Raw genomic sequence first — 16,631 nt, forward strand, 5'->3', positions numbered from 1 at the left:
AAACTTGGTTTATCTCATGACCCGCTTTATATCACGAATTACGCCTGCACGGTAATTATGATACAAAGCGGGTTCATCTGTATATACGCTGATGGAGTAAGAAATCTAAATCCACTGTTTGAAAAAATTACGACGTTGTATTTCACAATAATAAAAGTCCATGTAAAGTCCACAATAATAAAAGTCCATGGCTTTGTACAATGCAAATCGTAAAATATTACTGAAATATGACAGCAAAAAGACAGGAAATTCATCTCTGCAAAAGCTATAGTTGTGGTGTAATATTTGTTGTTCAACATTAAATTTAGTGGTTTGATATGATATAGGCTTCTCCAAAATATGTATGCGAATTAAAGTTTTGAAGAAGCCTGCTGTTGTCTTTTAAATCATGAAGTGTTGGATTACTAGGAAAGCAAGTAAAAGAGATATGATTAATTGAGTGTGATTTTTTTCTCTCTTTCTTTCTTTCTCTTTCTTTATGTTTTAACTGGAAACCAGGGATACTCTACACTGAAGGTACTTGGTTGCAATAGCGTATGTTAGGAATATATTTGTAGAGATGGCCATGTATGCAAATATTTCAAAGGTCTTGGGCTTGGATTTTGTTTGGTCTGGTTCGGGTTCAGATCAGGTTTTAAGTTTAGGCCAGAGCAGACCTCTGTTCTGATTTGCATTGCCCAACACGAATGTAGAGGCCTAAAGTGTGAAACCTAGCAACGCGCTAATCTACCGTACTAGATGCATCGATTTGATGCATCGATTCACCAAAGCTCGGGAAATTTAAGGACAGGTGATCAATAAAATCGATGCATTGATTAATTTTTGCACCCATTATATATATATATATATATATATATATATATATATATATATATATATATATATATATATATATATATATATATATATATATATATATATATATATATACACACATACACACACACACACACAGAGTCAACCCTCTTTATACAGCCAAGGAAGGGCCATGGGTAAAAACGGGCAATAAGCGAGGGTAGCGTTATATTCAAACAGTTGATTTTTTCTGTTATACAATTACAGTATCTCCAGGCAAATTTTAATAACACATTAATCTTTTTTAAAACTACAGTACTAGTTCTTAACACAACAGTAGGTCTGCTAGTGACGTTATCATCTTTTCCCATCTGTATGAAACATACATAGCTACTTTTGAGGAACAGTTTATACTTAAAGAAAATAACTAACTAACTAACTAACTAAATAAATACACATTTAGTGTCAAAACACCCAAACAGTTCCATGAAAACAAAAAAGCGTAGGTCATTTGAACTTCACTGTTTGTGGCACGACTGTAAGCCTGCTGAATACTATCCCCAACTGAACGATGCCATCTATTTGTTTCACAAAGCAATTTAAGCTCAAGCAGTTAAAAAAAAAAAAAAAGTTGAATGTACAGGCAAACACTTTTTTTTTTTATAAACGAGAAGTAAAAAAAAAAAAAAAAAAAAAACACTATTCTGCTGTTTACAAAACTGCAGCTTTAGTTTAAGTGAGCCTTAATTTGTGCAAAACGTGCACATAAACAAATCTCTTACCGTACTTTTTTTCTTTTAACATGTACGGTGATTTATAAAAGTCACTTATTTTATTTTAGACTGCGTCAAGCCTTTCTCAGGTTAAGCAAATCAACCCGTTCCATCAAGGTAAGCCATTTGTTTTTATCCATTAGAATGTTGTCCTTCGATTAACAGTATATGCCACACTTAGGGAAGAAAACATTTGCGAAGTCTTGCTGACTTGCTTCCTTATTTTCAGATGCATACATGCAGATTTGTTTCTTTTGCTCTGGTGTTAAATGTAGGGTCGACTCACCATTTTGTACTTTCTGCTTTGCTTTAGGAGCGGGAGTGTTGATGGCATTGGTATGAACGTTCAGTTAACAACAAACTAGTAAAGCGAGTCAAAGGTTAACTGCATAACTTTGTTGTTTTAATTGGCCATGATTATTTCGCTGGCGCTACAATGAGGAAACTGCAATGCTTATATATACGTTTGCTTGGCTTGGGAAGTTGGCGGGTGGTGGACAGCGGGGGTGGCGATATAACGGGTAAAAATAGCACTGTTTTATATTGCTGACATTTATTCAGAGAGAGTAGCTGGCAGTACGTGAGGGTGGCGTTATTAAGGGGGGCGGTATAACGCGGGACAACTGTGCGTGTGTGTGTGTAAAACTCCAAAAATGCTAATTCAAAAGTATTCATACCCTTTGATGCTATGATAGTATTGTCTAGAAATTGCTAGAAATGTCAAATATGATAATGCAGAACCTAATTCTAGAAAAGTCTAGAAAATTTCTTTAGTAACTTGTGACACAGATTGAACACCACAACATTAGGCTTGCAGAGCTTTAAAAGACCTATCCAGACCCCCCAGTGCTGAGCTATGCTAATCAGAGGTTTCCCCTCCATTTCCTTTAAACTCCCTGCTATTTGAAATATTAAACACATCCCTGATGTGTTTAATATTTACCATCAATGTGACAGTGTAATAAATTAAAAATAGTCATTTAAAATAAGAATAACTACACATGTATCTTTTATAAAATAAAATATTTTGAACAAATCAAGAGCATTCAACCACAAATGTTTGAAGAACTGCATTTACTTATGTTTAAGTAAATTGAAGTCTTAGCATTTGACCTAAAATCCTTGTCAATGTCAAAGAGCAACACAGCTTGAAGAGGATCTTTTCCACTTGTGCACTTTTTTGTGAGCATCTTTCTAAAACTCTGCATTGGAACCAAGCAAAAATAATGTCGCTTACATCATTAAACGGTGCAGAAATGTTTTTCATCTTTTTTTTCATGTACCAAGCAGCTGGGTCCACGTTTTAAACCAGTAAGTAAAGATTGATGAGTTTCACTTTTACTTCAGAAACAAAAATAAAATGGTTTTCAAATACAACCATAACAAGGCAATTATTTTTCACATTTGTTAATATATTATCAATGTTGCAGTCATGTTGGGAATTCAAGAAAAGCTAATGACGACAGCGACATGATATAAATGCATGTTTCACATGTTGGAAACGACTCTGAAACGGCCCTGGCTTTTTACTTTGGCCAGCAGTCGTGTGTCTTGCCCGTTAATACATAAAAAGGTTTATTATAGACCCCCCGTAACTTCAATAACCTTCAATAATAAAAATTTGGTGAGGATTGATGCCAAATCCAGTCAGTGTTAGCCTGGTATAGTGTGACACACGGACAAACGGGTGGACGGACAACTCATGTATAAGGGTCCTCATTTTTTTTAATGAGGACCCTAAATAATTTTATAGGATAAAAAGATTCAGAAGAAATAATTTTATAGGATAAAAAAGATTCAGAAAAAACTAAAATTTAAATAATGAAGAATGTACCAACAAATAGTATTATAAGCTGCAAAAAAACGTTAATATCTGCACATTACTTGTGTGTGTGTGTGAGATTATATATATATATATATATATATATATATATATATATATATATATAAATAAAAGTTAGTTAAGAATGTGTAGTAGTACCTGCCAAGGAAGTACCAGGACTGTCCAGAGTTTGGATCTGCTTCTAAAGACTTCTGCAGACACTGAATAGCATAGCTTTCTTTATTGGCTTTGTCTCCCAACTGATCCACGGTGTGATGCATCCAGCCTGTGGAGCAAGGAAAAAGATTACATGATAACCATTTTTCAACAATGCTGTTCCTTAAGGAGACCAATATAAATCAACAATACAAAAAAAAAAAAAAAGCAAGCAAATGGGGTGGGGGTGGAGGAATTCCTTCTGCTTCTTCAAAGGTCCCATCTGAACAAACTATCTCCAAACATGCTGGTCTCCCAATTCAGACATTGAAACAGTTGTTAGGAGGCAGACACAGCTCCCAGACATAAAACACTTCCCTCAGTCCTCCAAGGGCTGTAGCCCCAGAGCTAGCCCAGCCCTTTTAACACCTGTGGCAAACAGGCTACAATGGGGTCTTGGAAATCAGTCTAGGAAGGCCAATTCAACACTAATGTAAATGGTTTTATGATAGGGCAACATTCTACCGTGAGCAGCTCCATAATAGTTTCAATGCAATTCAGGCGGAGTAGAAAAAACACCAGACACTTCCAGTAGAAATCAAACACAAATCATGTTGCATCACCTAGTTAGACTAAACTTCCAATGACTAAGGAATAACTATTAATAACAGCAGCAAATAGTACAGCAGAATGTGTTCAGCTAATTCTGCATGTTTGTAAATTTCTAAGTGGAAAAATGTATAATAATGCTGGAAATTATTTAAATTACAGTCTATAATTCACATATTAAATAGTATGGATTAATACACACTTGTATACATCATACATGTTACTAATTAAAACTATCCATTAGTGCACATTTTACTGTGTTCAGATATTACCAAATAATCCAGATCTAAGAAACAAAAGCCACAAAATAAAAATGAGCTTTTCTTTTGAAAGCAAAGAGAAAGATAAATCTACACATGGTTCACTTTCCTGACCACCCCCCCCGACACACCAAAAAACAAATGCCGAAATCATTCAAACAAATGTAATAATTTAGTACAACAATCTGTCTACATTATTAAGATGCAAACATAAAAACAAACAAAAAAAAAAATCACACAAAAAAAAAGAACCAACAACCACCACACACACTACTTGCCTAATTGCTGCAGAGTGGTTGCCTTCACTTGTGCAGGAAGATTTTCAGTCTGCAAAAGGAGTTCATAAGCTTCTTTCGCAGCTCGATACTTTTTCTGTGAATGAAGAATAGAAAATGGTTAGTTAAGACAGAGAGTACAATTTGTAGAGCTTCCCTTTCAGCGTCACTAAAAGCCAGCCAGAGAATCCTTGGACAGTGAACAGTGCAGAGGGCTTCAGACTAACCATGGACAGGAAATGGCAACATAAACTACACTGGCCAGCCCCATGCTCCAAAGAAAAACCGAGTCAGACGCTGGGGGAGGGTCACTGCAGTAATTTACTCTCCCCTTTCAAATGCTGCGATATGGAACTGTTGAACACACGGACTGAGCAAGCCAAGTGTCTTTTACTGCTTAAGTGCTAGGAAGCAGTGTCTTCAGAAAGCTTATATGAACAAGTCAGAACCATACAAATCATAAAGACTAGACAAGAATTTCCCCGCATTTACGTTTTTTTCTTGGGGGGGGGGGGGGGGGGGGGGACACGACCTCAACAGGTTTGATTAGCCGACGACATCACTGAAACCATTTGCAGTGCAACAAAACTTTATGGCGTAAAGTGTCTGCAATAAAACTGGTTGCCTCAGGAGGACCCTCACATGTCTGCCTTCTCTCTCACCTAGAGAACAGTAAATGCATTTCAAAGTAAACAAGATGGAAACTTAAATCAAACAAGACATCAGCACAGAGGATGGTAAACCATTTAAACTTGCACTCTGCATAAGAAAAATAATAAATAAAATACCCTGCTATATTCTGTACTGCTAATACAACAATACTCCCTGCTTTTCAAGCAAAGAATGTTCTAACTCTTCCTGTTAATGCCTGCAAACAGGCTGGGCTACGAGGCACATCCCTATGACTGCAATCACAAAGACCACTACCGAGATGAAATGCCAGCATCTTTAAAACACTAGATTAAATAAAACGCAATGCCAAATCATCTGCTGTAGCATGCTCTAGGGAAATCATTGGCATGCATATCTGACAAGGTGGAAAATGCAGTCTAACAGCTTGTCAGCCTGTGTACAGTTACCATGGCACCAGAGATGTATGTGTTTGGTGTAGATGTAAATACATGGTTGACACTCAACACACGTTCTTGTTGAGCACCGAAAAAGTATGTGTGATCCGATGTACAAGAACTTTTATATCTGACACCATTCCCTGCCCTTAGAGCCCTTTGTGCTCAACCTGGCTTAAACAGCTTAAAGAGGGAGGGGGAAGAGGAGAATACTTGGAACAAAAAATGTTGCTTCTCTTCACTCTCTCACTCTAGACAGAATGTAGATGCCGCTCCACCCCTCCCAACAAAAAAACTCTGAACTTTTAAATGGTTACACAAACCCATTTGATGGTCAATCAAATGCAATAAATACACTGCTCATGTCAAAAATATCTCATTTATCACTTTCAAATAAACATTTTGATTTGAATTATGTTCTGCAATCCATTAACCATTCTTAAACATTAAAAGGATTTTCAGTTGGTGGGAGTACATATATAATTCCTCCAGAAAGCCACACATACCGTATGGTATTTCAGTCTTCAAAGCTTTGTTTCAACACTAACTAAACAAAGATACTATTATCTATATCTGAATCAAGTATTTCCTACAAAAACACTAGTGTTTCTTGACAAATGTAAATGTATGCACGTAACTGAAATGTAATTTGAGTTACTGAATGAAATGGTCATGTAAAATGTAATACAAACATCAATTAAAAAAATAAATAAACTTACCTGAATTTCATATAAATGAGCAATGTGAAATTGAACTGCAAAAACAGACATATTATACAATCAGTAAAAAAACAAAAAAATATAAGATTTAAAAATCATTAAGTGTAAATTTGAAATTACAATTCATTAACAGAATTTTAAAAAGCCATTTTTCAATTGCACTACTGTGAAGCAGATTATCCAACCACAAGTAAAATTTCCTGTGTTAAAGGTGAACCCACAACGTTTCCTATGGGTAGCAGATGGAGTCCCATTACACAGGAAGTAAACCTGAAGCATTAAGATGGTTTACCAAAACTGAAATTAAAAGAAGCCTAGAAAACAACAGCAAAACAAAAACGACCCTTAAAACTGAAATAGTAAAATAGTACATTTAAAATGGTCACAGAGTAAAGCATTCAAGAATGAGTAACAGCATAAACATTAAGGGGGTAAACTTAATTTGTGATACTGTATTTCAGATTAGTAATAATTCCCATTACAATAAAATTTCCTTTGAAGAAATAGAACTGACTTCAGTATTTGTTAAATGTGCACTGCATTCCTGTACAACCACTGCTACTTTAAAATCTAATTTATACCAACACTTGTAGTTGCAGGGAAACTCAAGTGTTTGGACAGATCAATGAAATGCCTAAATCAGAAAATAAATACATATTTAAATAAAATGTCAAACCAACCAATTAACCGGTAATGATAAACAGAACTAAAATGAACATTAATGCCTCAAATTCATAGAATTCTTATCCTATAAATGCATTTTGACCAAAGTTATCCAGTGTGTAAATATAGTTTATTCGCAGTACTTACTTTCAGCTTTGGACAAAGTGCAGGGATTTGAGTCTATTAAAGCCAGCTGAAAATGCTGCAAAAAAACAAACAAAAACAAAGTACAATTTAAAACTACTGTATAATCTAAGTTATTAGCAATCTCGTTTAGAGCATGCAATACCACTTTCATCATTGTTCATTCTGATCATATATACAGGGGTTGGGACAACAGTAGAAACACAAAGTTCTAGAGATGGGACCAACATCATTTGTGAGAAAAAAAATAAATCAATGTATTACAATTGATATTTCTCCGGGCTAAAATAAACCCTGTTAACCCATCACACCTTATATCACAGTATTATTTACTTCAGACTTCATTTATGCATTGGTTTTCTTTGCAATATATTAAGTCACTTATAAATACTTACAGAAACAAAGCGCAACATGATCATTTATGCAGTGTTTTTTCGAATATTCACAGTTGTCCCAGAACTAGTAAGTGGGCTGTCCTTCATGACTAGTTTGTTGTACGCAACAGTCCCTGGATTGGACGTGTCAGACCCACAACAGCAGCAAGACTACTTCTTGGTGACAATGCTTTGAAAGATTCCAGGACCAATGTATCAGAAGCAGCACCTCATCCAGCCAGGCGGCCAGACACCCTGTTTCACTTCCTCTGACAGAGGTCACAGGTCTCAGTCATTGGTTGTAAACGCTGTTGAAACGCAGGTCATGTTTTCTGATGAATCAAGGTTCCAGCTCAACTTCAGGTATAGTCATGTCCAAAGCTGGACATTGTTATTTTATCCCAAACAATTTAAAACACCTTGCAAACTTGTCACATTTTGATTTCCTGGCTGCCCATTTCAATTTCTTTGCAATTTGACCACCACTATACATAACATCACTCTCTAGTCTGGGCTGTGCCTGTATGTATACATGTATGTCACAATTACATTTTTACAGGACAGTGTAAATGGACAGGTGCATCGATATTCACAAAAAATGAATCTCTCAATATGTACAAGCATACAGCCATCAGTAACATGAAAAAGAAAAACACCAGGTCTGCACCCCCTGTAAGTACATGTAAAAATGTGACACACACACACATCCATATACCTCAGGTTGTGACATTGTCCATAACTATCAATATCAATAGAACTATAATGACCAATTTCCTTAGCAAGTTTAAATCACGTCTAGGCAAATGCAAAACACTAAAGTGTGCCATAGTTAACAGAGGATATATAGGTTTACCTCTAGATCACCTTTATATCTTCAAAACAAGTATGTGACCTTATAGAATCTGGACAGAATTCAAAAGCAAGATTTGTCTCTTAATTGAACTACAGTAAATGCAGCATATGCATCGGCAACAGTTCAAGTTTTTAAAAACCTTTCACCACAATTTGTTCAATTAGGAATACAGGCGTTAATACATTATATTTAATAGGTATTTTGGAACAGGCTATTGAATGAAATACATCAAGGTTTAATTAAAATTAATTTCACCTCATCTGTAGCGGATTTCTAAAAACCTTTATTAAAATACCACCTGTGGTAGACCTGCTATACTGTTAGAGACCTTCATCCAGGACCAAGGGAGGCCATCTATGATTGCGCATGTACCAACACTTCCAGGCATTTGGTAAGAAATAAAATAAAATAATTTGTGGTATTATTAACCTATATAAAAATAACTACTAAGTTTTTTTTTTGTTTTTTTTAATTTGACTGAATATCCCTCCGCGGAAGACATCTGGTCTTCATCTGGCTTTGAGAAAAGCATCACCAGCAATAGTTGTTGTTAAAAGCCATAAAAATCACTGATTGCATTACTAATGAACTGAGCAGGAATCCCCAAGTCAAAAAGAATAAGTGAATCAGTGTCTGCCAACTGCAGCTACCTGTCTCTGATAATTGGTAGCAGTGCATAGTTTGCATCCTTCACACTACATTGCAGTAATAAAACTAAAAAGAATAAATACAAAAATAAATACAGAAACATACAGCCACAATGTGCATTTGGTAAAGAAAAACAAATGTACAATAACAGGGTGAAGGTTTTAAAATTAATTGCTTAATAAAGGCACTTCTTATTTTTAAATCACACAATTAAATAATGAAGGCTGCCATTAGCAGCCAGTTCAGAACTGCACCTGCCTTGGTTCACTGAAAATCCTTCAGAAATGTCTTACCTAAATTAAATTTCATCTAAATACACAAAACCTACCCACCCTACACAAAAGATGTGTTTCTTATGTATTCCAGCATATAAAATGCAAGCTGCTCTGACTGCAAGACATTTAGAATGTAAATACTACCCAAGCCATTACTGCAAGAACACTAATAAATGCATTAGCCTATTCTCTCAAACAGTATACATTTTAAACATTACCGGATACAGGAAGCCTTGTTGCCAAGTACGTTTCCAACAATATTCTGCATCCCTACATAAGCTTTACCATCAGACTGCTGCAAGTCAGATATTGCAGTATAGAGTTGCCTGCTTCCACAGTCATTATTATGCTAGAGACCACTGCAGTTCAGATTTGACATTCAATACCTTTCGGCAGACTTGACTACATACAATCCAATTCTACATAAGACCATTTCCTAGTATTTCCATTGCACTGAAGAGAGGGACATAACATAAAAACAAACTACTAAAGAAATACCAGACTAATATAAAAACAGCAGCACCACATTAATAATTCTAATTGTGCTGCACTGCTGCAGGGAAACACACTGATCTTGAGTCCAAATCCCTGACTTAAGGTTTTCACAATAAGAATCGTTCTTTCGTTTCAGTAATGGAGTGCACTGCATCTGGCTGAACACGAGCACATCTGGTCTTGGGGAGGTGGGGAAAAATAAACAAGCCTCACTGTAAATCAGAAATCCTATACAAATCACAGTGAAATGGTTGAATATTTTGAATGGATACTCCTCTATAAGAGTAAAAATGTCACATGTTCAGAAACCTAATAGCCTGCAATATAGTGTAATTTAATGCTCATTAAAATAACCATAACAGGTTATTCTCTTCAATCCACCTATGCATTTTGTAATCCCCTTGCATATAAACTTACCAGAGAAAAGAGGAAGAAGGAGCTTGAATCCAAGCTTTAAAACCCCCCCCCAAAAAAAAAAAAACCCCAAAAAAAACAGGGACACTGAAAACCTGTCTTCTTTTTTCTACGCTAGCCCAAGTAGTGTGATGAGTGCCTGTTTCTCAGAGCTATCTCTTTGTTCAGATATCTAGCACACGTAAAGCCATGCGTAATCAAAGCCCTGGCAGGCAGCCAGCACTCCATTCGCCAGGCTTGTTACAGGGGCAGGACGTGCCGCCCGTGCAGCTGGATCAGCTTATTACTGCGCTCTCCAGGGTCCTCAGTGAGACTCCGCATTCATTTATCTCCCGAGGACAAAATCCTGTGTCGAGCAGAACACACCAGCCTTATTCAGCCCGCCAATCATTCAGCAACATAGCCCTTCAGCAAAGGGAGGATAAATGTGCAGCATGTGCTGCTGAGCTAAGGCTGAGTGCAGCAGAGGACAGCCAGCCAAGTATTTACATGATCTGCATGAGATCACCAATGGGTCTACCCTAATCCTTTTAAAATTAGCAAAAGCAGCAGATTTGAAACCATAATTATCTGCCCAGCTCTTTGAAATGGACTTTCAATAAATTGTAATTATTTATTAACATTTTAGGTTATTTTTCTTTTTAGAGTAACATGCTTTGACAACATGTACAATTAGTATTTTTTGATTTTCATTTAATTACATTTTTATTTATTTTTTATTCACAGATTTACGCAACATTGTAAAGTTAGCATTTACACATACACATCAACTGATTTACAAGATAAACACGAACCACAGTTTTCATAGCAACCTCAGATGGATAATGCCGTTTCAAAAATTACAAAAAAAACAGGCGCACACAAAACAGTCAAGCTAAGGTCTTCACAGATTTACATATTTTCATTTTCTTTAGGAAGCCAATAGATTAAAACTATGGCACCTGAGCAACAGCCAACACAAATCATATCAATACAAAAATAAAATGAAACAGCAGTTGCACATTATTAAAATACTGACATTTTATGGTGCTGGGACAAATATTGAAACAAACACGACTTAACAGCCAATAACGGCTTTATATTGATTTCTACAGTATAACGGAATTTCTAATGGAAATAGATGATGCAAAGAAAACCATTGCTCCCATGTCTGAAATAAAAAACTGAAATTTTACTGTGCTGATGAGTAAAATCTCGGTTTTGTTTACATGGTATTTAGATGGGATACCAGGTTTATTTCACATTAATTGTATTGTGTGCATAGCAACAGTGACACACTCTGAACATGGAAATCAAAATGCCTATAGGCATGGTCTCTGGAAATCCAATTAAGGCCCAGACTTCTTGCTAGCTAGTCCATAACCTCCAATGGTCTCCTGCTCAAGATAATGCATGACAATCCTGTAGGGTTGTGTATCTTTGGGTTCATAACAATATGGTACAAGGCATGTGTTTATTTTTTTGCTTTTAGTAACTGAAGGTGTGCAAAACCTTGTTACTCTTATCTCGGAATTGTCTATAAGAAGGATACGGCATCGGTACAGCAGTAAAAATGTCAGTGCCTCGGATAGAAACAATTGTAACACTTAAAGCAAAGGTTAATTGCTACTGATTGGTACTCAATTGTAAACATGAGGAAGGACATCTTTTCTTGTTTTGATATAAATATGTTAAATCAATGGATTTATTAAATACTTGGAATTCTCTTTATGAAGTATGTATGTGTAACACATTTTTGCACACCCCTTGTTATTTCATGACCACCATTTTACGAGTGCAAACTTAATTTGTTTTTTCTGCATGTTTATATATGTTTGGTGCAACCTCTAGTCAAGTTGAGTGTATTCCTTGTGCACTCTTTGCTTAGGTCAGGCCCGCAAGCGAAGCCAGTGCAAGAGAAAGTATTGCTCTCAACGAGATTAAAAAGGTACCCACCACACACTAACATATTAGAATCATTAAATCTAAAAACAGACTAAACATGATATTGATGTACTCAATATGTCTTTACAGAACATGTTGTGGTTTAAACGTTTGTCATTGACATTGAGTGCGAGAGCTACACTCTCCGTGAAATTGTAAGTGTAGTTGCTGCTAATAGGTTCCAGTGGGGCTTTTTAATTCTACAGTGAGCATGCTTCAGTGACTAAAGCATACCTGCCTCTGCAAAAACACACCTTGCTCCCGCTCCACTTTAATTTTCAATGAACTGTACTCCCTTGTATTCATAGAGTTTTGTACCTATACGACTGATAGTGCATCGATTAAACTGAACCTTTAGAGTCTGTACCTGTCAATTGTATGTGCCAGTAAATCATTACACCACTACAATCCTGGCAGTATGACAGCGGGCAGCAAATGGGCTTGTACTGTAGAGCTGCAAATCCTTTCCTTGGATGCACAAGAAAACTTTTTTGTATGTTCACGGGTTTTTTTTTGCCATATTTATTGACTACTCCCTTTATTTTTAATAGTGTACATGGCTTATTTTTTCACAATAAAAACCTTCCTTAAAACAATCTGTAACATTATATAAATTGGTACTTTCTCCATTCTTTGTGTTTCGCCAGTCAAAACCAATCAGTGTCATTGTGCTATGCAAGGAAAACATGCTGCAATCAACAGCCAGTCAGCAATGATTTTTTTCCTTAGTCTTTATATAAAAATAAAAATAAAAATAAAAATATTGCAGTAAATGCTTCCAGCTGAACACGCTGCTGCTGAGAATACATCATGCTTTAGTAACTAATACAATGCAGACAGTAAAGTGGCAGTCCAGTCCAGGTACAATGCCCATAGAAAGTCTACACCCCTTTCAAAATTGTCGTCATCTTTTGTTGCCTTATAGCCTGGAATTAAAATGCATTAAAACTGTTTTTTTTTTTTTTCATTTATCTACAAATCCTACCCCAGAACTTCCAAGTGAAAAAAATATTCTAGAAATTTGTAGAAAATTAATTAAAAATAAAAACTGAAATAGCTTGGTTGGATAAGTGTCCACCCCCTTTGTAATAGCAATCCTAAATTAGCTCAGGTGTAACCAACTTAAGTGGCCTCCACCTGTGTTAAATTGTAGTGATTCATGTGATTTCAGGATAAATTCAGCAGTTCCTCTGCTGGGTAGTGCATTTCAAAGCAAAGACTCAACCATGAGCACCAAGGTGCTTTCAAAAGAACTCCAGGACAAAGTTGTTGAAAGACACAGATCAGGGGATGGGTATAAAAAAATATCAAAGGCCTTGAATATCCCTTGGAGCACGGTCAAGACGATTATTAAGAAGTGGAATGCGTATGGCACCACCAAGACCCTGCCTAGATCAGGTTGTCCCTCCAAACTGGATGACCGAGCAAGAAGGAGACTGATCAGAGAGGCTACCAAGAGGCCAATGGCAACTTTGCAAGAGCTACAGGCTTTTATGGCCAAGACTGGTCAAAGTGTGCATGTGACAACAATATCCCAAGCACTCCACAAATCTGGCCTGTATGTAGGGTGGCAAGAAGGAAGCCATTACTCAAGAAAGCCCTCCTTGAATCCCGTTTGAAGTATGCAAAAAACACTCAGGAGATTCTGTAGCCATGTGGCAAAAAGTTTTGTGGTCTGACAAAACTAAAATTGAACTTTTTGGCCTAAATGCAAAACGTTATGTTTGGCGCAAACCCAACACAACACATCACCCAAAGAACACCATCCCTACTGTGAAGCATGGTGGTGGCAGCATCATGTTATGGGGATGTTTCTCATCGGCAGGGACTGAGGCACTTGTCAGGATAGAAGGGAAAATGAATGGAGCAAAGTACAGAGAAGTCCTTGAGGAAAACCTTCTGCCCGCTGCAAGAAAGCTGAAACTGGGACGGAAGGTCACCTTTCAGCATGACAACGACCCAAAGCACACAGCCAAAGCTACACTGGAGTAGCTAAGGAACAAAAAGGTAAATGTCCTTGAGTGGCCCAGTCAGAGCCCCGACCTAAATCCAATCGTAAATTTGTGGCATGACTTGAAGATTGCTGTCCATCAATGCTCTTCAAGGAACTTGACAGAGCTTGAACAGTTTTGTAAAGAAGAATGGTCAAATATTGCCAGATCTAGGTGTGTAAAGCTGGTAGAGACCTATTCCAAAATACTCACAGCTATAATTGCTGCCAATGTGCTTCCACCAAGTATTAACTCAGGGGGGTGGATACTTATCCAATTATGATCTTTCAGTTTTGTATTTTTAATACAACTTTTTTTTCCCCTTAACAGTGTGGAGTATGGTGTGTATATAAGTTGAAAAAAATCCTTATTTAAATGCATGAAATTCTGAGGCACTGACACAACAAAATGTAAAAAAAGTTCAAGGGGGTGTAGACTTTCTATAGGCACTGTATATGGAATTTTGTAGGCTCCAGTAGCCTACTTTTTAAATTCCCATCATAAATATCTGGTTTGCAGCTAACATCCAGACTCCACCCACCACCCCCAGATCATGAGCAAAAAACACTATTTCTAGTTTCCCTTTCGCTAGGATTTAAGATAAATTAATAAATACAACAGCCTTGTGACTCAATACTTACTAGAGGCACACACTACAATATGTTCTCAAGGTCTGTGGCCATGAAGCAAGGTGTAAACGTAGAGTTTAACAAGCAAACGTGTCACAACCACAAACGTGTTTATTTTATGCAATAAGTTTTTATTTATGTAAATAACTTAAAAATCTCAGTTTACCTTTAGACTTGACTCGTAGTCTGTGTTGACTTTAAACATCAGCCCAAGTCGTAAATGAATTTCCTTGGCCCGTGAAAAGCCGGGATCAATATAAAGCACCTCCTGAAATGCTTTAATTGCCCTGGGGGGGAGGGAAAAAAAAAAAAAAAAAAAGAAGACAAAAAAATAAATAAAATGTATATTTTACACACCAAAAGAATTAATGGCACGTTATCCACTAAGACTAAGACTAAACATAATGACCTCTTCTTTTCTATCTACTCATATCATGTCTGTATAAAATGTTAGGTACTGTATATAGCGTTGTATAGTGCACAGGCATTGTAACCATATTAGAATTAATCTGTATGTTTTTAAATCACATAAAATAATTTAAAATCAGAAATGGTATGTTTGCTATTGGCTGTGTCAACTCGATCAGAGCTTCCCACCTCAAGAGTTTGATTTAGCTTATATTTTGTTTAGTGGAAAATACTGTTCAGGTATCGAAGGCCAAACATGAAACAAGGCCAAATATTTAAGCTCAATGATGAAGAGCTGTTGAGATACACCCCTTCTGAAGGGGGGGGGGGGGGGGGGGGGGGGGTTAGGGGTATCACACTTGAAACATGTCTAATTTTGGAGTGATTTCATACCACCGCTTTAGTATTTCTGTGTTGCTGGGGGCCTTAAAATTGAAAAATGGTCTGATTTGTCAAATACCTGAGTGATTTTTAAGTGCATGTTCCTTCTAAAGTAGGAGATATCACTTTCAAATTGCTTAGGTGTGCTCACAATTTAACTGTAACTGACTTTCTGTATGCAGCTCTGCTACTGTCTACCTACTTTACTGTCTGATGTAATGACCCCACAAAAAGACTCCAGGATGAAAGTATCAAAAATGGCCCCATCTTTGAAGGGCTGAAACCGCTTGTGGGACAGGAGTTAACAAACTGACCTTTGCTGGGCTTATAAATAATGATTTGAAGGACTTGTGGCAAAATAATTGACTTGGTAATCTGTCTCCTTCACGGTTTAATAAATGTACAAACATGAACACACAATTATGTTGTTTTGAGTTATACTGTACAATATTAGCAAATAGTTTGAGTTTAAACCAAGAGAAATCATAAAATGCATAATCTTTATATGCAAGTGGTTTGTCATGGGGCTACAGAAGTACTGTTGACCTCTTATTTCTTCTTTGTTGCCATCTTTAAAAATGGATTCTTGCACAGTTCTGAAACAAGCATTCATGGGTTATAGATGAGCATTTGAAGGACTTGTGGTAAAATAAATTGACTTGGTAATCCGTCTCCTTCACAGTTTAAATCATTTTCTGTCCAGGTGGGGCACCACCACTATATAAAAGACTTTAAATCGATCGACAGCAAGTCACAATCCATCACAAGACTCATTCAAAAACATGTCATAAAACAGATATCTGTTCTGCCCATATCATTAAGTCAGATTTCAAGAAATTGCATCACACCCAGTTGTGCCTGTAATTTAGATATCTGAAAATTGCATGAAATACCTTTTTCTATACCACTGGAAAAAACAGATGTAGTCCTAAAGCGGTGGCACTTACTTTGCATGAA

The 16,631-nt window shown here is 36.6% G+C and overlaps 1 protein-coding gene across 5 annotated transcripts in view; it reads right to left on the minus strand.

Moving 5' to 3' along the window:
* kdm6a (lysine (K)-specific demethylase 6A) overlaps positions 1-16,631 on the minus strand; it is a 129,679-nt gene that overhangs the window by 31,266 nt on the left and 81,782 nt on the right. For all 5 annotated transcript variants that reach the window (XM_059028900.1, XM_059028898.1, XM_059028897.1 and 2 more), the window contains 5 exons: positions 15,052-15,172; positions 7,287-7,341; positions 6,477-6,511; positions 4,694-4,787; positions 3,550-3,676 (listed from right to left, as the gene is read on the minus strand). In XM_059028900.1, the coding sequence (XP_058884883.1) occupies positions 3,550-3,676; positions 4,694-4,787; positions 6,477-6,511; positions 7,287-7,341; positions 15,052-15,172 (432 nt within the window). The remainder of the gene's footprint in view (positions 1-3,549; positions 3,677-4,693; positions 4,788-6,476; positions 6,512-7,286; positions 7,342-15,051; positions 15,173-16,631) is intronic.

The sequence above is a fragment of the Acipenser ruthenus genome, chromosome 8 (assembly GCF_902713425.1).
Source record: "Acipenser ruthenus chromosome 8, fAciRut3.2 maternal haplotype, whole genome shotgun sequence".
NCBI classification, from domain to species: domain Eukaryota; kingdom Metazoa; phylum Chordata; class Actinopteri; order Acipenseriformes; family Acipenseridae; genus Acipenser; species Acipenser ruthenus.